General features: G+C 45.0%; 2 protein-coding genes across 6 annotated transcripts in view; one reads left to right on the top strand and one right to left on the bottom strand.

Moving 5' to 3' along the window:
* The window catches only part of Trim37 (tripartite motif containing 37), a 153,772-nt gene extending 145,350 nt beyond the window's left edge, over positions 1-8,422 (top strand). For 4 of the 5 annotated variants that reach the window (XM_052758162.1, XM_052758161.1, XM_052758164.1 and 1 more), the window contains one exon: positions 7,121-8,422. In XM_052758162.1, coding sequence (XP_052614122.1) covers positions 7,121-7,316 — 196 coding nt within the window. In that variant the 3' untranslated portion in view covers positions 7,317-8,422. The remainder of the gene's footprint in view (positions 1-7,120) is intronic. The other variant, XM_052758163.1, reaches the window with a different exon arrangement.
* Positions 1-25,743, bottom strand: part of Ppm1e (protein phosphatase, Mg2+/Mn2+ dependent 1E) — a 144,549-nt gene that overhangs the window by 39,079 nt on the left and 79,727 nt on the right. The gene's annotated exons all lie outside the window — the stretch shown is intronic.

Here is a 25,743-nt window from a genome sequence, read left to right as displayed (position 1 = left end):
GGACCGTCCCATCGTCCGATGGTTACAGGCTAATGCTCTACTGCAGGGCCGAGGAGAGAGCTCTGTTGACAAAGTGCGTGCTTTGCAAGCCTGAAAACCCACGTTTGAGCCCTGTGCCCCATGTACAAAGCTGGGCACAGCAGTGCCGTGCCATCAGCCGTGCACACCTGTGATGCCAGCCCTGGGCAGGCAAAGACGGAAGGATCCCTGGGTTCACTGGCCAGCCTGTGTGGCCTGACTGCTGAGCTCTGTGTCAAAGGAGGTAGATGGTGGTCCCGAGAATGTCACCTGGCCTCATGTAGTACATAGTACATGCACCCAAACACACACACACACACACACACACACACACACACACACACACACACACACACCACATACACATACACACTCCACATACACATACTCCACATATACACATACACACTCCACCTATACACACCACCTACAGACACACACTCTCAACATATTCTCTCTCCCCACATCTACACACACACTCAACATATTCTCTCTCTCCCCCCACATATATACATACACACAGAGAGTAACTGTGTCTATACCAAAGAGTAACTTATTCCACACTGAGACTCTTCCGTGTTTCTGTCTGTATTTACCCAGACGTTGTGGTTTTTAAATGGCCACACTGCTAAGTGATAGGCTACCCTGGACCCCTTCTCCAGCCTTCGGAATCCTCAAGGACATGGTCATGTAAATTTGGTGTTTCTACGTAGGCAGAAAAATAGCCATTGATATTTGATATTTGTAAACTACCTTGATAATCAACACCTTAATAATCTGGAGCTTAAAACAAAAATACTTACCTCTGGGTCACAAATGGATTCTAAAATGATGGAAAATAGAATAGAGACTTCCAGAACAGACTGACTCAGGTGGCCATATGGGGAATACAGCCTAGACAAGAAACGTGATTTTTATATTACACTAATAACTAGTGAATTTATTCTCAGAATTTCTAGATGCAGAAAGAAAAAGAAGTCTCCAAGGAGGGTGGAAATAAAGTAGACACTGAAACTGTTCCACCAGCATGTACATACAAAGATACTTTTTTTTTTTTTTTCCGTTTTTCGAGACAGGGTTTCTCTGTGTAGCTTTGCGCCTTTCCTGGGACTCGCTTGGTAGCCCAGGCTGGCCTCGAACTCACAGAGATCCACCTGGCTCTGCCTCCCGAGTGCTGAGATTAAAGGCGTGCGCCACCACCGCCCGGCCAAAGATACTTTTTAAAATACTCGTAATTGTTTTCATTTATGTGTCTGTGTGCTGCAGCGTGTGCGGGCCATGGGTGTTGTGCAGCGTGTGCATGCCATGGGTGTGCTGCAGTGTGTGCGTGCCATGGGTGTGCTGCTGCGTGTTCGTGCCATGGGTGTGCAGGTACCCAAAGAAGCCAGAAGGTGTTAGAGCCTCTAAAGCTAGCATGACAGGAATTTTAAGATTCCCAAATGGGTGCTGGGAACTGAACCTAGTCCTCCTGAGGAGCAGGAAGTGCTGGACTACATCTTTCTGGTTCCAAAGAGATTTGTTGTTTTTGTTTGTTTGTTTGATTGATTGATTGATTGATTGATTGATTGATAGATACAGGGTCTCACTATGTAGCACTAGCTTGCCTGCAAGTTAGTATGCAGATCAGACTCGCCTTGAACTCAGAGAGATCCTCCTGCCTCAGCCTCCCAAGTGCTGGGATTAAAGTGTGCACCACCACTGCCTGGCCCCAAAGATAGTCTTTTTTAAAAAAATAATTTATTTAATTTTATTTTATGTGCATTGGTGTGAGGGTGTCAGATCTCCTGGAACTGGAGTTACAGACAGTTGTGAGCTGCCATGTGGGCACTAGGAATTGAACCCGGGTTCTCTGGAAGAACATCCAGTGTTCTTAAGCACTGAGCCATCTCTCCAGCCCCAAAGTTTAATTCTTCCCCACCCCTACCCCCGCAAGACAGGGTTTCTTTCTCCATGTAGTTTTGGTGCCTGTCCTGGAGCTCGCTCTGTAGACCAGGCTGGCCTCGAACTCACAGAGATCCACCTGCCTCTGCCTCCCAAGTGCTGGGATTAAAGGCGTGTGCCACCACCGCCCGGAAAAGATAGTCTTAATATGACCTTTCCATAAATAATGGCATTAGAGCCTGGCATGGTGACGCACGTCATGAAGGTGATGCACGTCATGAAGGCGGATCTTAATCCAGCATGTCCGCTTTCCTTTCAAGGAAGGGAAACTTGAATGGGGATGAGATGGCCCATGCCTGTAATCCAGTGACTCGGAATTGCAAGGTTGAAGCCATCGTGGCCACACAGACTCCCTAGCACAGAGTCGGGGAGGAAATCTGAGTGCAGGTACATAGAATGAAGTCTGTGTGAAGACAGGAGGAAGCTACAGGCTAAGGAGAGAAGCCTGGAAGACTACACCGAAACCTTGACGGGCTGTTTAATAAGCCATGGCGCCCACAGTGCCGTGTTCCAGCAGTTCTGACAGAGGAACAGCAAGAGGGAGCTTTCATATTAAAATGCGTCAGTTACCTTTGCAAGCCTTTGTTCTTTTATTTGCAGACTAATTTCTTTAGGACCCTGGCCGTCACTAATTTAATAGCCGCTCTAGTTGGAAATCATTACAAAAATGTGAACTGTCTGCTATTGTGGGGATTAACAAGGCAACTCCACATAGAGGTTTATTTTGGGGTAACTTACAGCCAGTAAAAGGTTGGTTACAGGATCTGGAAGAGGTGAGGTGCAGTCCAGTGGGGTTCTCTGGAGAACGAACTCTGCTTGGTCTGCCATCCAGCATCCAGGATCATGAGGAACCAAGAGGGCCAGCATGTCTGGATCTCAGGTCTTAAAGGCTCCTGTCTTGGCCCCGCCCCAGGGGCAGGTCAAGGTAGGCATGGCAGTTACCAGAAGCCTCACTAGGGGTAGTACTTCCAGGTCAAAACTGGAACAGCTACCCACTACAGTCTGCCTTAGAAAAAGTACTGAAAGAACATGTTGGGGCCTGGGAAGATGACTCAGTGGGAATGGGTGATTGCTCTGTAAATCTGATGGTCTGATTCAAGTCCAGAGCACCCCGGGGAAGGTACAGGCATGGCTTTAGGAAACATACACCGTGCTTCCTGCTCTGGCCTCCATGAGTGTGTGTACTTGCACACTCACATGCATTCAACACACACACACACACACACACACACACACACACACACGGAACATGTCTTTGTGTGTGGGTGGGTGGGTGGGTGTGGTATATACATGTATGATGTATATGGGTGAATCTGTGTCACAGCGTGCATGTGGAGGTCTGAGGACAGTTCAGTGGAGTCTGGACTCTCTACCATGTGGGTGCTAGGGTTCAAACTCGGGTTTGAATGACAAACACCTTTACCCACTGAGTCATCTTGCTCAGTGATCTACTGTGTCCTAGTTTGCTTTCTGTTGGTTTGATAAAAAAAAAAAAAAACACTAAACAAAACCAACAGTTCTTAGGTCTCCATCACTGAGGGAGGTCAGGGCAGGAACTGAAGCAGAGATCATGGAGGAATGCTGCTTACTGACTTGCTCAGCCTGCTCTTTTATATGATTTAGGACCACCTACCCACCCACCCACCTACCCACAGTGGGCTAGCCTTCTAAATCAGTCAGTCAAAGCACTTGCCTCCCAGACTTGCCTCCAGGCCAGTCTGGTGGAGGCATTGTTTTCAACTAAAGCTGTCTCTCTCCACACAACTCTATCTTGTGTCAAATTGACAAGGGGTAGACTTGTGAGGGCAAGTCTTGGTTGTCAACTTGACTGCATCTGGAATCACCTAAACCCCAAGCAGCTGTGTGACTCCTGTGAGGGATTTTCGTGATCAGATTTGAAACAGGAAGATCCACGCTTGGCCTGGGCCACACCTTCTGATGCAGCTTGATAAAAATATGGATGAGGGGAGCTATGCCTGCTGCCTCTTTATCCTCACTCTCCCTGGCAAGTCCACCTCCCCTGTTGCTGTGGCATTCCCTCACTTGTATTATAGCCAGTTTCTTTATACTTCTAACATAGAAAGAAGACCAGGAACCCTTTACACCTTCAGCACTAGCCTGGGACAGCTGAGACATCCAGCCTTGTAGACTGACCAACTACTGGATTTTGAGCCAGTCTGGTGTGGACAGCCATTGTTGGCTACCCAGAGGACATCCTGTTAGCCAATCTAATAGAGCCCATTCTATCAGTGCTGTTCTTCAGGGAGCCCTGGCTAATACCCACTGAACTTCATCCAGCTCTACAGTGTGGGATTGTGCCTCAGTAAGCATCTCTGCGGCCTGCATGTCTTCCATGCTTCGGGCCTTACAGCGGTTTGTCATAAAATTGTTCTTCAAAGTATAACCTTGATAAATGAGGTATGTGAGAGACTTCCAAAGATAGACCACATTACACAGTGTTAACCAACACTGTGTTTAAGGTGATACTTATAGTAACAAAGGCACCTGGTGTGTCTATTTTAAGAAACCGGGGACACTGAAGGAAGTACAATACAAACACTCCACCAAAACACCCCACATGCCCCAGAAAAGGCTCCTGCAGGCCCACAGCTAAGCTGCAAGTCGGCGGCATCTCCACACCATACAGATGGGCTTTACTTGAAAGCAAAGCCATTTATTACAAATCGTCACTTTCTGGCAAATCCCAACGATGTTTAAAAACTAACCAAAGTTAAAAACAACATAAAGTCTCTAAAAGTGACATTAGTCAAGATCTTTTTTAAAAACCAAGTTTGGGGCTGGTGAGCCAGCTCATCAGATAAAGGCGCTACCACCATCCAGGTGACCTGAGTTTAATTCCAGAGCACACATGAAGAGCAGACTGCTCCTCAGTGCATCCGACCTCCACGTATGCACTGCGGCACGTGTGTGTGCCAACACACACACACAAAATGTAAAAAACCAAAACTAGAATGTTGCTGTCATTTGTTTAAGTACATATTTTTATATATTTGAGCTTCTTTATTTACAGTCAATTCAGAACAGTGGGATTTTTAATGTATGGAATTTGAAGTTGCAGATGTTCTGATCTAAACAGTATTTTTTAAATAGCACTTTTTAAAAGTCTGCTTTTCCAAAAAGTCTCAAGTGACTGACTCTCCAATTGATAGAAAACTGGGCAGAGTTCATAAAGGCTGAATATTACATGCAAAAAAATCAGACAGCACAGTCAACTGTGGTCTCCACAAGTCTTGTATTGTTTGTCTCTGCTTTTTCCCACTGTGTGTGTGTGTGTGTGTGTGTATGGGTGCATGGGGGAGGAGCACACGTGTGGATGTGCGTACATGTGGAATCGAGAGACTTGGTGTAGGGAGTCGTCCATAGTCACTCTCCCCCTTAGTCACTGAGGCCATGTCTGTCAAGCAAAGCCAGAGTTCGCAGACACAGCTGGTCTGGCTGCCAGCCTGCTTTGGGGACCCACTGCCTCGGCCTTCCAAGGCTGGAACTACAGGCAGGCTGCCATGCTCACCCAGCATTTATAAGAGTCCTGGGATCTCAACTGCTTCCTCACACTTGCACACACACACCTTAAGCACACAGCCATTCCCCTAGACCTGGACTGTGCTACTTTATTCTAGCATAACTGTACACACATGCATGCACTTACTAAGTCAATAACAAGCTTGCTTTTAAACACCAAGGAATGTAAAAGGACTGATAACAAACAGGACCAGTAACAGTCTTTCTTCTTCCATTCCCCAGAGACAACCTGAATCAATTAGCAAACTTTTAGACTAATGCAGACCACTTAAATCCCATTAGCATGGGATTCCCATTGCGGGAGAAGAGTGCTGAAAACCAACCGGTGCTCCCCGAGTGCTCATTAGACCCTTGCACACGTGTCTGCGGCATTCTGCGCCGCAGGAAGGGAGTGTGGGACCAGCCAGCGACTGACAGCACCAATGGCTGAAGGAAACGGTACATACATCCTCCCTTCCAGCCAACAAGAAGAATGAAGTCCCGTCCTCTTCGGGAAACTAGGTGCAGTTGAAGAGCATCGTATTAAGCCACTTAAGTGTCTCAGATAACAAATACCATGCTGTCTTTCATTTGTGGTTCCTAGACATTATCTAGATATATAAAATCATCTATGGACACATGGCATGTGAAAACTGTCCAGGGGAACAGAAGGGACTCCTGAGAAGGCCAGGAAGCCAGCCGTGGTAGCTTATGTCTTTAATCCCAACACTCGAGAGGCAGAGTCAGGTAGATCTCTGAGTTTGATCTACAGAGTGAGTTCTAGGACAGCCAGGGAAAAACAGAGAAACCCTGTCTCGAAAAACCAGGGAGGGGGCACAGGAGTGAGCGGGAGTGCTTTATGAATAATATATACTTGTGTGAATGTGCTAATAGTAATACTTCTTTTAAAAATGTAAATCAGTAGGGCTGGAGAGATGACTCCATGATTAAGAACACTGTGAATGGCTCTTCCCAGGGACCTGGGTTCATCTCCCAGCACCCACCTGGCAGCTCATAACTGTCTATAAGTCCAGTTCCAGGGATAGGACATCCTTTTCTGGCCTCCCTGGTATCAGACATACATTCAGACAAAATACCAATATACATAATAAGATAAAGCTTGAAAAAGATCAGAGGCTCCCCCAAGATCAAGTGACCCCTGAGAACCAGAGCCTCAACTGGCCTAGGCAGTACAAGGGAAATGGTTTAGAACAATATCAATTGTTCTGGCTGTGGCTCAGTGGTAGAGCTCTTTCCCAGCACCTGCAGAGCCTCGGGCTCCCATCCCCAGCACTGCAAAAAGTAAAACAGAAAGGAAAGCCAAGGCACCGTCATATTTGTACTTTGATACCATACCACCTCACTGTAGGATGCTAACATCACAGAGATGTAGGGAGGGCACAATGCTTTTCTACCTTCAGACCTGCTTATTGCAAACCTCAAACCGGATCAAGTGTAAGTCTGAAATTAGGCAAGTCATGTCAGGGTCACTTTTTTGTTTAAGCACGGGGCTCTGAAGGGAGGGACTGTCTGCTGTTGGAGGCATGTCAGTTCAGCGACTGTCTCCTTGCATTCTTCACATTCTTCCACCAGGCTGTCCATGTGGTCTTGACTGGCTCCTCTTCCTTTCCTCACACTCTAGCTGTCCCTCCTGCTTCCTCCTGAGAGCCGGAGATGTGCAGGCATTGCTTTCCTTTAAACTTAAAACAACCTCTTCATGGAGCTCTGAACCAAGCCCTCTGGGAACCAGCTGTGGAGACGAGCATCCTGCTAGTCACGGCTTTAAAGATGGACCAGACACCTTGGTGCATGTCCGAACTCACAGATGGAGCTCATAAAGCAGCCTGGCCTCTGCTGCATCTAGATTGAGTTTGACAATCGAGAAGGAAAGATCATGGCCAAGTTTACATCATGGTCAAGTCTGCATATCTGTAAAAACTATTAGGGATGGTGGGATTTTTTTTTTTTTTTTTTTTTTTTTTTAAAGAAGCCTTCATTTTAAAAGCATGTACTTCTTTTAAGCCGGGCATGGTGGTGCACAACCTTAATCCCAGCGAGGCAGAGGCAGGTAGATCTCTGAGTTTGAGGCCAGCCTGGTCCACAAAGCAAGTTCCAGGACAGCCAGGGCTGTTGTACAGAGAAACTCCATTTTGAAAAACAAAAAACAAAACTACTTGAGGGTTGGAAGGATGGCTCGGTGGTTAAGAACATGTACTGCTCTTCCAGAGACCCCGAGTTTGGTCCTCACATTGGGTGACTCACAACCGCCTGGAATTTCCGCTCCAGGGAGTCCAATGCCCTCTTCTGGTCTCTTGGGTAACTGCTCTCATGTGCTCATACTCCACACAGACATGTACACATACATAATTAAAAATAAACTTTACACGGCCAGTTGGCTCAGTCGGCTAGAGTGAGGTGCTATAAAAATAAACCTTAAAGCCACCATGTGAATGGAATCTTGGGTAATCTGACTGAAAAAATTGTGTTTTAAGTCCTGGCATTTTCCTTATGAAATGCCATGAGGGCTAATTAACACTTTTCTTACTGTAAAAGGGAAACACTCCTCCTATTTTTAGCTGTGTCTGTACTCAATGTACATCCTCAGAGGGGCTCCATTTAAGCTGATTAAAATATAAAACTTTGCTGCATGCTAGAGCTCAAACCCTGGGTCCCACACGTAGCAGGCAAGCATTCTACCACCAAGCCACACCTCAGGCCTTTACAGGCCAGGAAACAATTTGTAAAAGAATTTCACTATTATTATTATATTACTATTAATGGATTAATTTTTAATTATTAATCAATATTCAGTATTTCAGTTTGTAAAAGAATTTCCTACTAGGTAAGATGTTATCTGATCCTTACAGATTGTTGGGGCTTACCAAAGATCATGTAAAGACAATGCTTGGTACAATCTCTCTTCAATAAACAGTCTGAAAGCCAACAGAGTAGAGTGTTCTCTTGCTCTATTTCCCTCATCCTGTGTAATACTGTTATGATGACATCATCCTCCATAAGCCTTCGGGTATAAGTTGCTTGTCACTATAGAAACGACACCAGAAACCAGTCAGACGTTAGGCTGCTGTGCAGACCACTCCTGCCTGCAGACAGAAAGGTGGCTAGACGAGGTCGGTGGCTTGTCCTTTATCTAGTTCTTTTGTGTGTGTTGAGGGGGTCTCATTATCCCAGGCTGGCCTTGAACTTGCTGTATCTAAGAATGACACCTGATCCTCTGCCTCGACCTCCCTAGTGCTAGATTGCAGGTGTGCACTACCACACCAGGTTTTAATTTTGTTTTAAAACCTATTATATCTACCTTACGGGATTTGAAAGTGAAATTCTGTGTGCCGACACTTCCCACACACCACTTCCCACACGGGTGTGTGGTGTCACCTGTCGCCAGTGAGCAACATCAGGATCTCAGTGGCTTTCAGAACTGTCTGTAGTCGTTGGAAACCGGAAAGCATCTGCTCGTGCGCTGACCTTTCTTCTCCTGTTGGGCCCGGGTCTATTGCGACCACAACGGTTGCTGTTGCTTGCAGTCCATTTTAGACTTGTCTTCCTAAAGAATTCTAGAATGATCTTCCATTCTGTTTACTCTGGGTTTTCCCTGAGGCCATGCCCAGATGTGTGTTGTGGCTAAGCTTATCATTCAGCATTTCTGTTAAGGACACATCTTTCTAGAATTCACGTGGAAACAGACAGCAGCTCTCCGCAGTCATCCTCACACAGCTTGGTGACTCTCCCTAAGTCTTGCAGCAGAGCCAAAGCCAATGGCACCAGACGGAAGCCATGGCCAGGATGTGATTCCATGGACGGCTGCTCTAGTGTCCACTGTCCACTAGTTCTTAGGAGACTAACACACACGTTGTACGGTTCTGCTTCTCAATTAAAAAATAATTTTTTGCTATTCAAATTTTCATTTACTGACCCTGTCAGTCTTTTCAAAGTCAAAATGTAATTTTTATTCTCTGGTCCCATGTGGAGAGGCATTTACAGAAATTGCAGTGAATTACTCAACCCTTAGTTTAAATTTTATTTCAACCACGGTGAACAAAAGCTTTGTCCTCGGTATTTTCCACAGAATTCTTTAGAATAGTTCCTCATCTTGTCAGCATCAGGAGCCAGGCTGCTGCGGTTCCCACCTTGCCCCCTGCTTCCCTATGCCGTTATTTCCAACGTCCACGTGCCTTTCTCTCCTCTCTCTTTCCTTTCCTCTTGTTTAGTTTCTGAACTTAGCAGTGGGGACTCCACTTGGCTGTGCTCACAGCAGGTAATGAGTACCCTGGTGGTTGCCGGCTTGCTTTCTCTGGATGGTTACAGAGGAGGAGGGTAATTAAGCTTTTCTCAGCCTGCCAACTGCACTGGAGGTTGGTGGGTTGTTTTTTCTTGTATATTTAAGGCTTATTTAAAAATAGTTCCTTCAAAACTGAACTATTTAACCAGTAGCATTCCTAAGGGGAATATTCCTTTATCAACTAGAGATCACTTCAGATTGCTGGAATTTGAGTCAAGTAGAAGAAGCCCTGCTTCCCCGGAAGACTACTCTGGATGCCGGGCAGTTTCATTCCCATTTGTTAATTTGGCTAATCTTTCTGACTTTAGAGTTTATGATTTAAAAAAAATATTTATTTATTTATTTGTTTGTTTGTTTGTTATGTATACAGTGTTCTGGCTGCATGTTTGCCTGCAGGCCAGAAGAGGGCATCATTACAGATGGTTGTGAGCCATCATGTGGTTGCTGGGAATTGAACTCAGGACCTCTGGAAGAGCAGTTAGTGCTCTTAACCGCTGAGCCATCTCTCCAGCCCGAGTTTATGATTTTTAATAGAATATTTTTATATGCCATCAATTCTTTTTAAAGATTTTATTATTTTTAATTATGTGTGCTTGTGTGTGTCTGTGTATGGATACATGCACATGAGTACAGGTGCCCTGGGAGGCCAGGAGATGGTACAGTGAGCCACCCTATATATTGGGAACAAACTCATGTCCTCTGGAAGAACATCTCTCCTGCCCTGCATTTCACATCATAAAGTACATAAACTGCAGTGCATTTTAACAGGTAAAGATGTCAAAATCTTGAGCATACACAAATAAAAATTTAAAGTTCAAAATTCTTTAGATTTGTAACAAAATTATTTAATCATAATAACAGTACTTGATACACTCATGAGCCATGAGTGAAAAATATGTGAATTCAAGGTGTCTACAAATGAACTGTTGAACATACATGATTCAGTGAAGGCCACTGACACTACTGAGAAACTTGTGGATTATACAAAAGCAGACACAAACAGTCTGTTTTTGAAAAGCCAGGAGCTCTACCCCCTGCTTTTCCTCTGTCTCCCTTTCCCATGTGATACCATAAAATAACTATAATCTTTGGTGATAAGTAGTGAATAATCATGGAAAATGAGAGAAAATGTCAAAAATATAGAATTATTTTGCCACTATATGTAGTATATTCTTTGTTTTGTTTTGTTTTGCTTTGTTTTCAAGACATAGTTTCTCTGTACATCCCTGGCTGTCCCAGAAATCTCTGTAGACCAGGCTGGCCTTGAACTGAGATGCCTGCCTCTGCCTCCCGAGTGCTAGGGTTAAAGGCGTGTTTCACAACTGCCCAACTTGACATGTGTATTCTTTAGTGATCATTCTGTGGGAAATCATAGAGTGGGTAAAGGTTTTGGTTTGGCTCAGAATATGACACCCCAAAGTACAGTGCCTTGGGGTGCTCTGAACTGAGGAGACTGAAGACCTTGGAAGTTCGGTCCCTGTGCTTTCTCCTGCCCTCTGTCCCCGTTCCCTCTCCTTCTTCCCACCACCTCTGCAACTGAGTCAGAAGAGCCAGAACAGCTCTTCCCCAAAGTATGTCACAGAAACTATAATTTCTCTCCTCAGATCAAACCATAAACCCAGAAGGGTCCATCTTCCCTTCTTCCTTGAAGACCCTCCCAGAGTCCTACACACACTAGAGGAGGCAGCCGCAGAGAGCCACAGAGAGATGGCCAGGCCTCGCTGGCCCTTAGGTCTCTAGCCATTAGATGAGACTGTTTTGTGAGATCATTTGCACATGGCTGTCCGTTATTCATCAGACCAAAGCACACAAACAATTTCTCCGGGTCTTTATTTCAGAAGCTGACTGTGTCGCATAAAACTTTGAGGAAATACATTCATTATGCTTTTCTCTTAGTAATCTTGTCTTTTGTTGCCCAGTCAGCCACGAGCCTTGGTGATGGATGAGGGGAGCTGTCACCTTCCACTCGAGATTGTCAGCCTTGTTCCCAGGTTCCGCTCATGGCGTCTCAACATGACTTAGCACTGTTGCCACTAACCTTGACCTTCGGTTAAGGAACTGTGTCCCAGGCTTCTCCAAGTTCTTTTCTTTGGAAATAAGCTGGTCCAGACTCGGCGCTGAGGTGGAGTTGACCCTTTGGGCATGTCACTTACTTGTTTTTCTTCTAAGCCCACAAACACAGCCTAGTCTTTTGGCAGACATTATCAGATAAACCCAAATAGGAAAGAAAGAACTCCATGGAGCATCCAGTCAGGGCTCCATACAACCGCAGAGCTCACAGAAGTGAGGAAGGACCGAGCAGCTGTCAGGACTAAGTACAATGGGCCACCCCAGATTGGACCCACCCTCGTCCCCCTTCCCTCTGGTCCCTTCTCCCCACAAGTAGCCTAGCTCCTAGAGTGCTTTTCAGAAGGTCCTTGCCTACGTCTGTATTTGTACGTGGTTTGCCACTAGTAATGTCAAAGGACCCAGTGGGAAAGTGATGAGACACAAATTAAGTCTGAAATTCAGTTAATAATAATTACCGATGCAGGTTTCTTCGTTTTGTCACATGATAATGTAAGATGTCAACATTAAGGTAAGACTATTTGGGAGGTGACTAGGGCTTAGCTTAATGAGGAAGTCCTTGTTTAGTGTGTGCAGAGCCTGGGTTTGATCCCTCTGCAAACAATAAAAAGCCACTTAGTTTGGACGTTGGAAGGGATGAGCTGGAGGGGAGACAGGGACCTGGGGGAGGCAGTGAGGTAGCAGGCTGCATTGTAACAGAGCACGGTGATGTGTGTGTGTATCACCACACTAGATAGGTAGGAAAAGACCACAGTGAAACCTACTTGTATGCTAACTTGAAAACTGGGCAATTTTCAAATGCAAAATCTTAGTCCCCTCAAAAAAAAAAAAAAAAAGGCACTTGAGAAATGGAATGTTTTAGGAACTGTTTGCCGGGTAATAGGAGAAAGACAAAGGGATTCCATTAGAATTCACGGCCTCGTCCACCCCGCTCCTCCCCAGCCACGCAGCCCATGCAGTGCTCTCTGCTACCCTCAGCCATGCCCACTCTTTGCCTCTTCTCCTTGGCCTGGAGAGAATCTCTTCAGTTCACATCCACGCTTCCTTCAAGTCTCTACTAAATGTAACAGCAGGACTTTCTCATTCACTGACTTTAAAAATGGAAAAAACAAAACCCAGCCACACACCTGATGGTGTTTTCTCCATCACTTACTTGTCATTGCTTATCTCCCCATCACCCTGTAACTGAGCTCCCCAGAAAGGAACAGTTTTTCCTCTTGTATGAACTTGGAGCCATTTTCCATCCTAAAGTTTAAGTTTTTTGGCAAGTATACAAATGTCTTCATAACATTTCCGTACGTGTGTGTACATAGCTGTGTTTTGCTTATGTTCACCTGTCCTCGTCCTCACTTTTCCCTGGCCCCTTCCTCCACACAAGCAGTTCCTGAGCTAGTGGAATGCTTTTCAGAGGGTCCTTGCCCACAGCCATGTCTCGAAAAGGTTTCCTACATTTTCCTCCAGCAGTTTCAAGTCTTACAGTAAGGTGGAGACTTCAGGGGTGAGTATGGGTCATATAGACTTTGACATCGTCCTTACCTATTTGTATCCCTTTTCTTTCTTTCTTTCTTTCTTTCTTTCTTTCTTTCTTTCTTTCTTTCTTTCTTTCTTTCTTTCTTTCTTTCTTTCTTTCTTTCTTTTTGTGGCTTCAGCTAAGCCTTCAGGTGCCTTGATGAGGAGGTCCAGAGAGCATGAACACTTGTCTGGCTCCTGATTTCGGAGGAAAGGCTCCAGTTTCCCTGTGCACCGTGCTGGCCACAGCTCGTTCATGGCATACCACGTAGGGCTATGTTGCTTGTATTCTTAATTTCTTCAGGGCTTTTATCATGAAGGGATGCTGAACTTGACACAGAGCTTTTCTGAAAACATCCATTGAGATGGTCTGTGATTTCTGTTCCTGAGTCTCCTTACTTACTATATTAGTAGCTTATTTTTTCAACTTTGAACCATCCTTGCATTCCTAGAATGAGCCTATCTAATCAAATAGTACATTTTTTCTTTGACACTGTAAGGAAACCTGAATAACTGAATAGCTTCACTTGCAAAGTCTGAGAATTTCTCCAAATTAATACCAGACATAAAACCATAAATCCAGGAAACTTGGAGCACCAAGCAAGAGAATGCCCCCCCAAATAAAACTCCTACATCTAAAAACGTAATTTTGAAACTACAGAACAACAAATATAAAGGAAAAGAATCATAAAATCGGGCAGATGGGCAAGGAGACCCACAGTAAGAGTTCCAGCTCGGGGCTGGAGAATGAGCGCAGTGGGGAGAGTGTCTGTCTGCTATGCACGAGGCCTGGGGTCGGTTCCCAGCAGCACACACAGCATCAGTTCTAACAAATAACATTGGGAACAATTATGTAGTAGAATATTATTTTAGCCTGTGTTACTTTTGCTCAGGTTGCATTTGTTTAACTCTGTGAAGCTGTGTTACTGTGCTGTGTAAAACATCTGATGGTCTAATAAAGAACTGAACAGCCAATGGCAAGGCAGGAGACGGACAGGCGTAGCTGGCAGGCAGAGAGTATAAACAGAAGAAGAAATCTGGGAGGAGAGATCGAAGAGCTAGCAGCCAGAGGAGGAGGAGGGCTCCAGGGGCCAGCCACCCAGCTACACAGCAAGCCACGGAGTAAGAGTAAGATTTACAGAAGTAAGAGAACGGGAAAAGCCCAGAGGCAAAAGGTAGACAGGATAAGTTAAGTTAAGGAAAGCTGGCTAGAAACTAAGCCAAGCTAAGGAAGGGCATTCACAAGTACGAATAAGCCCCCGTGTGTGAATTTATTTGGGAGCTGGGTGGCGGGCCCCCCCAACAAAAGAGCAAAAAAACAACAACACCACCTTTATGTTCTTATTTATATACCTGCATCTGCATAACATGCTTCAGTATACGTAAGTAAATGTACATCAAGTGTGATGAAGGGCACAGTGACATGAAGGGCAAGTCGGGGGCCTGCCACATCCACTCTTGGCAGATGAAGGCTTACTGGGTTTGCTTTATTGTATTGGCAGATCCTGTGCTTTTTAAAAACAGAAGGTTGGTGACAACCCCACATGAGCAAGTTCCCCATGCCATGTGGCCAGCAGCACATACTCACTTCCTGTCTTCTTGGCTCATTTTGAGAATTCTGTGACATTTCAAACTTTTATTATCATCTCCATTTATTATGCTGATCTGCAGTCAGTCATCTCTGGTGCTGTTACCATTGCGATGGTTTTGGCATGCCGTGAGCTGGGCCTATGGAAGTCTGAACGTAACTGGAAAGTGCTCCAGACTAGCCACCCCCTGCTTTTCTTCTGCCCTTAGGCCTCACTATTCTCAGAAACACAATAATATTAAAATTAGGCTAATAACCTAACAGTGGCCTCTAAGTAATCAAATGAGAGGGCGAATCATACATCGTTCACTTTAAATCAAAAGCCAGAAATGAATAAACTTAGTAAGGAAGGCATGTTGCATGCTGAGATGGGCCAGAGGCTGGGTCTCTCTGCCAGTCAGCCAAGCTGCAGATGCAAAGGAGGGCGGCACAGTGCCGCTCCAGTAATCACAGAGACACCGAAAACTGGAAGCCTCCCACTGATGTGTAGAAAGCGTTAGTGTCTGAGTGGAAACCAGCTAGCCACAGCATTCCTTTAGCCAAACCCACTCCAGAGCAAGGCTCCAGCTCACTTCGGTTCTACAAAGGCTAAGAGACCAGTTGGAGAATCTGCAGCTGAGAAGCAGGTTCATGAGGTGTACGGAAGCATCTCCATCAGAGAGGAACACAAACTCAGAAGGAGTTTACAGCTAGGTGGAATGCCTGCTTGGAGTGCTTGAAAGCCTGGATCTGATGCTTAGCGCACCCACCCACGCGCGCGCGCACGCACGCGCGCACACACACACACACACACACACATACACACGCACGCACGCACGCACACACGCACGCACAGACACACACACACAGTGAAATGCTGATGTAGAAGCAGAAGCAGGTTATCCAATAGATGTAGCTAATTTAGATAGCTACATAAGGATTAGTAGCCTTGGAGGCCATGGAGGATGGACCCCTCCCTTCCTGTTGGTTTTTGATTTCCTGTTTCCCTGGTAACACTAGAAAGGTGCACGTCAACTTCTTAGACCTGGTCAAAAGGATGAACTGCCTCTGGCCTGTTCTAAAGATTAGAACATTACAAACTACTGTCTCTCCCCTTTAGAGTTAACACAGCTGGGCCTGGCAGGGAGTCCACCCACCATGGGAAATCTGATTCACCAGAAAACATGCTGAGACAGGACAGGCATAATTATCTTATCCCCCTAATGAGATAATGGAGTTATCCTTTCCAAGAGCCCCCTCAGTGGAACTGCTTACGGAGCCTCTGCTGGGGAGCCCCCACCCCACCCCACCCCCACCAAGTTACTCAGGAATGAAGCTTCTCCTGGGCAAAGGGCTACAAGACCCCCTGTCACTCTGGGCTTCCCACCCATCTGCTGAAGCACCCCGCCTTTTCCTCCTTGGGGCTTCCTGCCAACCTCAACTGCTGTTGTCCTGTCCCCTAACTCAAAAAGGGGATGACTTCTCTCTCCCCTCCTCCATCCCGCCCTCCCCAGCAGCTGCTGAAATTGTACCATTTGCTCATCTGTTTCTTTCAAACCCTAATAAAACTGCCCTCAAGTTTCCTTCCAGTCTGTTTTCAAATTATTTATTAAAGAGTCTAAGAACCTGAAAGGGAACCCCCAATTTCCCTGGTAATTCTGAGGTGGTTTCTGGAGGTGGCAACAGAACAACAGGTTTTCGGTGTGTAAAACACCTGTTTGTTGGAATAAATGCCTGCAGGACTTCGATGGCCAGAGAGAAGCCACTGGCTTCCTGTTAGAGGGCAGTAAGGTGGGGGTCTTAGGTGAAGCCAGAACTTACTGGCCATTCCTCAGATCCTTAAGAAGTATACAAACTCACTGTCTGTGTCTGTTATCGGGACAGTGGCACTTGCATGACAGTGTGCCTGTGCATGACGTGGTTTACTACCAAACAGAATTCTAAAGAGAAGCTCAATTCATATACCAAAAAGGGAAAAAAAATGGGGTCATGAGATGCTTGGTTACAATTACAAAAGGCAGAGACCTGAGAAGACAAAAATGGGGGTGGTGGGGACCAAGAGCAGGGAACAGAAAACTAATAAGTGATAGATACTGAGACAACGGTGTCTGTTTTTACTTCTGGTTTATGATCAAAATGAACAATTAATAACAGATTGTTAGATGTATCAATAAACAGTAACTTAAGTGGAGAGACGTCTGTGCTCATGGATTTGAAAGTTTAATATTGTTCTTCCCAACTTTCTTTTTTGTTTGAGACAGACTCTCGCCATATAAAACTGTAGTCCAGCCTAGTGTGGAACTTACCATGTAGCCCAGGCTGACCTTGAACTTGTGGCAGTCCTCCTGCCTCAGCCTCCCAAGGGCTGGGATTATAAGCGTGAGCCACCACACCCAGCTGCTCTTTCCAATTTGATCTAGAAGGTTCAATGCCATCCTAATCAAAATCCAAACAAATTTAAACCTCAACAATAGGAAAATGAACAAACTGATTTTTTTTAATGGTCTAGGCATAGAATGGTAGCATGTACCTGCGTTCCTAGACACGGGGGCACCCAAGGCAGGAGGATCAATTTGGAGGCTGGGAGGAACTTAGAGCCAGCCTGGGCAACATGCTGAGACCTCATCTCAAAAGAAATAGAAAAAAAAGGAAGAGTGGGGAAGGAAAATAAAGAAGGAAAAGAACAAGAAAAATAACTCCGGAGCCTATGGGGACTGTTACCATAGGCTACAGCAATGAGCAGAAAACCTAGGGACACACAAAGCCCTGCACATAAATGCTGACAGCACTTTTCATAATCGCTGTGGTGGTTTAAGTAGGAAAAGACCTTCCCAACGGTTGTGTGTTAGAGGCCTCCTCACCCTCTGGCGGCACTGATCAAGAGCTCAGGAGGCTCCCCAACCAGGACACCTCCTGTGGAGTTCCCACTGGATGGACTGGAGGCAGAGCCTGGTTTGAGGAAGCGGCCCCCAGGGATGCGGCTTCTCCCCGACCCCACCCATCTCTCATTCTGCCTCCTGTACACCAAGGAAGCCACTTTGCGCTATCTACCTGTAGCCCGCTACGCTATTGTGTCCCCATGCAAAGCCTAGAGTCACATGACCAGACCCAAAGCCCCAAAAACTTTGAGCCAAAATAAATCCTTCCCCACAGTTGTGTCCTTAGACACTGTCACGTCCGTGGAAGCTAAGTAACACAAGGGCCAAAACTCGGACCCAACCAAGAGAACCTTATAGGTGCTAGAGTCTGGTCCCGAGTGTCCCCCAAAGGCCCAGGGGTGTGCTCTTCCCTACATTCTTCTCTCAGTTCTGCAGTAGGCCAAAAACTTATTTAAAAAACAAAAACAAAAACTAGTCTCAAATAAGCAAACAAAAACACGAAGTACGCTGGAGTTTACCTAATGGGGCAAAGTGGGAAATCAAAGCCTGTTCTCAGTGTGTACACGGTGGGGACACCGTTAAGTCACAACTGTGGAATGGTGTCACCATAAAATGACTGCAACCAAACTATAGGTTGGTGTTTTTTTGTTGTTTTTTAATTCATTGTTTTCTTTGAGATAGATTGTTAAATTTGGTAGGAGCATCTGTTATTCAAATTATAATGGTGCCAAATCCATATTCTGGTCTTCAGTTTCAGACTTTAACTTGGACTATCAGAGTCTAAGAGCTGGTTTTAGAGCTGACAGCGATTAGCACCCACCTCGTTCTAGAGAGTTCTGCATGGCATCTGGCAGTATCCTCAGCTTTACCTATAGCTGAGCGCCGCAAGCCTGGAGTGCTGACGTCAGCAGCCAACTGCTTCCTATATCACACTCCCATTCTCCGCCAAACTGTTTATACAGCAAGCAAGGTTGCTAAAAAGCAACCAGAATGGTTCTCAGGAGCAAAGAGTGTCTTATCGCAACTAAAATTCAAGGCACAGCTCGGATGACATCAAGGTGAAGAGTCACTCCCGGCTCATGGCCTCCACCCTCTGGTTGCAGGCTGTCAGGATGGAGGCCTACTATGTCCTGAGCTTTTCCAGCTGAATCTAAACCCATAAGCATACACCATACGATGATCCCTTTCTTGTGAGGGGCAAAGGAAGGTACATAACCCCCTGACCACCCACAAGTAGTCTGTGGCTCATTAAAAATATTAAGACATCATTCTAATTTGCCAGGGTCATATGTAATATTTCAGGCTTGGCATTTCCTGGCATCTCTACTTGCCAAGCTAAGAGACGTGACAGAGGTAAGTCCCTTGCTCAGTCACACAGAGTAAGTGGGGTTTAACAAACTCTAGGAGGCGCCGGGTAATCGGCAGGAAAGAGTCATTTTTATCCTGCAGGCTGGCATCTTTACACTCAGATCTGATTTATAGGTGTCTCCTTCAGTAGACTGCATTCGCCCCAAAATCCCAGAGCCTCACTGCACATCACTGTTCCTCTTCCTGAATTAGCTGCTTTTTTAGAAGATTTTTATCAGCTCCCACAGTATGGCCAAAAGCCTGACTTTGAATCCTGAATAAAATCTGCATTCTGGTGTTCTCTGTGTGACCTTGAACAAGTTACCCAAGCTCCGGAACCTTTGCTAGTTTGTAAAAGGAAACTGCTGTCTGTATTTCAGGATAGAGAGAATTACATGGCATAATTCATGGAATTCAGCACACAGAGTTATGGTCATCACTGCTGGGTCTAGCCTCTAGTAAATGATCAATAATAATCCTGTTTCCCTTGAGGGATTGCTGTGGTAATGGGATTTTCCTACCAGTTCCTTTTTTAGCCCCTGTGCTTAGCATCATGAGGACATGAAGTGGCACTAAGGGTCTCCTTGGTGCTCTGCCACTGTCAGCACTGTCCTGGGCCTGCTCACCCTGTCACACATTTATCAGAATATGCAGTCTTCTTGTTTGTTTAGGGTTCCTCTCCAGCTCCCCCTCCCCAAGGTTTCTCTGTGTAGCCTTGACTGACCGCGGACTCAGAGACCCACCTGCTTCTGCCTCCCAAGCGCTGGGATTAAAGGTGTGCACCACCACCTCTCCCCAGCTCTGGCTTTCTCTTTTAGTGTACAACTCAATGGAAGCAGAGGCCTTTACATTCCCATTCACAGCTGTTTCCTAGTACCTGGTAAATAAAGTCAGTACTGAACAGTTCACTGATTGATTTAAGAACTAGCGGGATGAATGAATGCACGCAGGAATCAGTGAATGTGCAAAACATGGTCTCCTTTGTGACAACCTGAGTTTTAAAGGGAGTCCGCGCTAAATAGGTCATCTCCACACAACGACATCGACACAAGCTGCAGAAATACAAGAGAAGGCAGGAAAGGTGATGTCTCTCCGCTCTTCAAAGAATGCTGTGCTTTGATTCCCAGGCAGCTTGTGCCTTTGCTCAGTGCGAAGGGGGAGTCCACCAATGGCCACCCAGCCTTTAAAGTGCCCCGGCACTCCGCAGCATTGTCCATTTGATAACTCACCTAACCTTCAGCACGGGAGTCCTGAGGACCCCAAGGCACAGGGGCCGCCAACCACCTGCCAGAGGACAAAACCAGGCAGTCTGCACTGAGCCATCCTAACGAGTCCTTTCTCGGAATGTAATCCAAACACTTTCTTCTTTAATGAAGAATAGGGTGTTTTGGAAGAGGTGCGTGACCAGTTGCTATGTTTACTCTTCGTGGTTGTCAGATTCCAAGACTGCTTCCGTGAACTCCACCTCTTAGCTTCATACCCTCCTCTACGCCCTTCCCTGCGTGGTACCTGGTTCCATATGTGCAACACATAAATGGCGAAGTGAGCATCTGTCAGATGGAGACGAGGTGACAAAGGACTGACTTTTGCCCTCGTGGCTGTCTCCTCTCTCTTGGATCACTCATTCTGAGGGAAGCAAGCTGCCACGCTTCAGGCTGCCGGATGGAGGGGTCTACATGAGAATCAGAGCTGCCAGTTACCAACAACTGTGATCTTGGAAATAGAATCTGTAAGCCAAAAAAATCTCTGAAATAACCACAGTCAGTCCTGGCACCCAGCCTGGCCGCAACCCTGAGAGGAACTCTAAGCCAGCAACAAACAACTTAGCCACTCTAAGATTCCTGACTCTCAGAGATGACATGAGACCATGATAACTGGTAGTGGTGGTGGCGGTGGTGGTTGGTTGGCTTGTTTATTTGTTTGTTATAAGACAGGCTCTCAGTGTGTAGCTCTGGCTAGCCTGGAACTTCCTATGTAGTTCTGGCCTTGAACTCACAATGGTCCATGTACGTTCTGCCTCCCCAGTAGTGGGATCAGAGGTGTGCATCACCTTGCCTGGCCCATCCTCAGATTCCGTACTACTGTGAGAGCAGAAAATGAAGAAGGAGACACTTTCTTCTTCATGTGCCCCACGACTGATGTGAAACTCCATCTTACCAGGTTGAATAATTCAAAGTCAGGTTTAACTTATAAGAAGTAAATGTGTATTTCTTGCATAAATGAACTTTAGTTTTCCAACTAAACATGGCAGTACAGGTCTATGGACGTCCGTCCGCACGGTCACTGTAATAGGTGGTGTTTTCTGTTGCTCGTCATCTGGGTTTCTTTGGTGATTTAAAACCCGACGTCAGAATGATTCCAACACTGGTGTCTAGAGAGTCTGGGAGTTCATCTTTGGATACAAAATAATGTTGTTGGGAGCAGCAGAGCCGGCCACTGCTTCCAACAAGAATGTTGTGACTCTAAGTGCAATATTGTCAGGAAAGCTTAAATCTGGATTCCTGAAATATTATGAATATTTGCATCCAAATATGTGAACCAATAGAGAGACCGAGAGAAATGCCAATCTCATTAAGTGTTCCTTAGAACAGTGTATCCACAAAGGCTGATGATTGCTGCGGGAACTGTTTCATATCCCACACACATGACAAAATAAATAATACCTGCTGTGTCCTCCTTTACAACAAAACACTGAACTCCCTGTAGCCTTAATCCACATCAGCGTGGCAGGAGAGCTGGATTAGCCGACAAATCTCACAAAAGAAAACACTCACACCTGAGCACATATCTTCCTCCATCTTATCTCCCCCAGGGAGCTACAGCAAATGCCAGCTTGACTGGAGCCTTTCTGGGCAGTGAGAAAAAACAAGCTCACTCACTCATAGCAAAACCTGAAGTTTTCACCCAAATTAACTATAACTCTGTGGATTTGTTTATTATGTTCTCTTTCATTTTCTCCTCCTTTGTCTCACCCTCATCATTTGGAATTGTTTCCCCTTGGGTTTTTTGTTTTGTTTTGTTTTGTTTTTTGAGACAGGGTTTCTCTGTGTATCCCTGGCTGTCCTGGAACTCATTCTGTGACCAGGCTAGCCTCAAACTCAGAAATCAGAAGTCCACCTGCCTCTGCCTCCTGAGTGCTGGGATTAAAGGCGTGTGCCACCACCGCCTGGCTGCAATAATACTCTTTAAAAAACAGTTAAATTTTTTCAAAAAGGAGTGACCAGTGAGAGCTTCCTGATTAGAGCCAAGGCTTCTGCCATCATATTAAGTCTCTGTAAAGTTGTTGGTACTGGGAACTGAACTCTGGATCTTGGCATACTAAAGACATGTTCCACTTCTGAGATACACCTATAGTTCTGTGGCCATTTTTTATGATTTTTTTTTCTAGTTAGTATTTTCAACCTTGATTAAACCACATCAGACTCTGAGAAAGAACAAAGACCTCTATCATACAATCAAGAGACCAAAACTAAGAATCCATGGAGCAGAGAGAAACACTCAAGGTAGAGAACACAGTCCATGAAATTACAGCATAACATTCCTGAAATCTGGAGAAATAATCCAATATCCAAACACAAGAGCCATTTATAACTTCAAAGACCTCTCCAGACATGTAGTCAAAGTGTCAAAAATACAAACAAACTAGGAATATTAAAAGTTGTTATGGAAAAATGCCAATTCATTTACAAAGGTAAATACATCAGAATAACACCAGTTATCTCATCAGCAATGCTAAAAGAATAATGTATTTCTTTTTTCAAAAGTGTATGCATGTGTGTCCACAAATGTAGCTGTGGAGGCCAGAGGCGTCGGGTCTCCTGGAGCTGGAGTTACAGGCGATTGGGAGTCGCCTGGCATGGGTGACCAAGTAATAGAACGTGGGTCCTCTGCAAGGTCAGCACACGCTCCTAACCCCAGGGCTGCTTCTCTAGCCCCTGGAACAAGTATTTTAAGCCTTGAAAATAAATAACCGCCAACCAAGAAGTCACTATTTAAAGGAGGAAGAAATAAGGCCATGTCAGGACCATTGGAGACTAAGGCGTTTGTTCATGACCACCGGGCCAGCACAGCAAAAGGTGCTTACGCAGAGTCAGGAAGCAAGACAGTCTCAGTTCTGAGAGCACAAGGAAGAATACGCTGTCTGAGAGGAATGGGTGGACTGCAGAAGACTGAGCCAAGACTTCACCATGACTGACACGAAGTCAGCAAAACCCTGTAATATCAACATGGAGGCGGGGGGGGGGGGGGGGGGGGGGGGGAAGCAAACAACCAAACCAACCACAAACATTAAGTAACAGAGAAAAGAAAAAATAGATTGAAAAATAAGATTGTTCCCAAGACATAAATCTGTGGGTAAAGATGCCACAGAGTCAGCAGATGGAAGAGAAGAGAAGCAAGCAAAGCCAGACAGGTGTATCACTCCAATAGCTGACAGCGTAGATTCCAACCCAAGACTAGAAGAGCCAGAGAAGGGCGCTAACTACATACTAATAAGGGGGAAATGCAAGATGGGATAAAACTGTAAGCCAGGCGGTGGTGGTGCACGCCTTCCATCCCAGCACTGGAAAGGCAGAGGCAGGAAGATCTGAGTTCGAGGCCAGCCTGGTCCACAGGTGAGTTTCAGGACAGCCAGGGCTACACAGTGAAACCCTGTCTCAAAAAACAAAAACAAAAATTGTAAATATGTTAACATCAAATGTTGAGGTTCCCAATTTAATAAAACACACACTAGTGAGCATGGAAGATCAAACAGGTTCTGAAAGAACAGTGGAAGACTTCAACACTCCACATCATTTTTAGTTAAGTCACCCAAAGCAAACACACACACACACACACACACACACACACACACACACACACACACACCTACCTGCAGTTGTGTGCTCTACTCAGGATCAAATGGACCCAGGTGTTACCTACTACCCTGCAGATAGGGAACACACATTTCTTTAGTAGTCCATGGAACCTTTTCTAAAATAGATCACATTCCAGGTCTTAAAGCAAACCTTTTGTTGTTTTTGTTTATGATGGCTTACATTAAAAACTCAGCAAAATATCAAATAAGTACCTAAATGTATGCCCCCGAGGTCTCAGAAGGACAAAAACATCCAGGCATAAGCCACATAATGACTTCCAGCCATCCTGGGTACATGTGACTCTGTGTCAAAATAGAAAAGAGAAAGTAAAACAAGCCCCAAAGCATTAGACAGTGAAATATAATAATCAGGGCAGCAAGGGAGAATAGACATGTACACAACACACAGGTCAAAGAGTCGGTTCCTTGGAAAACCAAGCAAGACCAGCAAACCCTACCTAGCCACTCTAACCAAATTTTATAAATTTAGAAATGAAAAGGGAAATGTTACCACAGCTTCCAATGAATAAGCCAGAGGATCGCTGTAGATCACTTGGAATATTATATTGCTCCCTGGAATGGAAAATCTAGAAGAAATGGATAAATTTCTAGTCAGGATATGTGTCTAGATAGATAGGTTATATACCTATCAAAACTAAGCCAAGAGATTATGAACAACTGAGGCAAATCCATAACAAGGTTGAAGCACACTAGTCTGCAGAGAAATGCCCAGGCCTGGAGGAATCTGCTGCTGAAATCTACCAAGTCTTTTCAAAGGGCTGATGCCAGTGCTCCCCAAATTGTTCCACAGACCAAGGAAGGACAGGATGCTACCAAACCTGTCCTGTGAAGCTAGCAACACCTCGATACTAAAACCTGAGGATACAACAACAAAACGAGAGCCATAGGCTGATATCTCATGAGTAAAAGTAGAAATAGTCTCTATAAAATACTTAGTAAGTAAATGTAACAGTAAGAAAATAATACAAAGGTTTCATTCCAGTGAGGTAAGGATGATTCAAAATATACAAGCTAATAAATGCAATATCACACTTAAAAAGACAAGATTAGAAATCATATGATCACCCCATTAATGGAAAAGTCTAACTTCCCTTAAGTATAGAAGCCCTGAAGACACTAGGAGTTAAAGGAACATAATGAACACATATAGGGAACATAAGGAAGGCATGTAGGACAAGCCTGCAGCCAACAGAACGCTAAATGAGGGGAATGAAAGTATTTCCTCTAAATCAGGAACCACACAGGTATATTCACATTCTCCAGTCCTCTTTGATATGGAACTTGAAGTCTAGTTAGACAAAAAGTAGAAATAAAAGGGATGTAAATAAGAAAGGAAGAAGTCGAATTACCCCTATTTACAGATGATACGATCCTCAACTTAAAAGGCCTCAAAAACTGTACCAGAAGTCTCTTAGATTTTATAAACACTTTCAGCAAAATATCAAGATACAAAATCAATATACAGAAATCAGTAGTGTGGGATTAGAGATTAGCTAAATGGTAGGGAATATCCCTAACAAACACAAAGCCCTGAGTTCAGTCTCTAGCACAGAAAAAAAAAAGTCAGTATCTTTCTGTTTATCAGTAATGAATTTCCCAAAAAGGAAATAAGGGAAAAAATTCACCCACGACAGTTTAAAAATTACCTCTGATGAAACCTGGCCAACTATTTTAAAACACTGAAGACATTTATAGAAGACACTAGAAGGAAAGAATACCAGTG

Source organism: Peromyscus californicus, unplaced genomic scaffold (genome assembly GCF_007827085.1).
Source record: "Peromyscus californicus insignis strain IS unplaced genomic scaffold, ASM782708v3 Scaffold_3__1_contigs__length_106647218, whole genome shotgun sequence".
In the NCBI taxonomy this organism is placed as follows: Eukaryota; Metazoa; Chordata; class Mammalia; order Rodentia; family Cricetidae; genus Peromyscus; species Peromyscus californicus.
The sequence above is the reverse complement of the archived record's forward strand: the minus strand, read 5'-3'. Positions and strand labels throughout refer to the sequence as shown.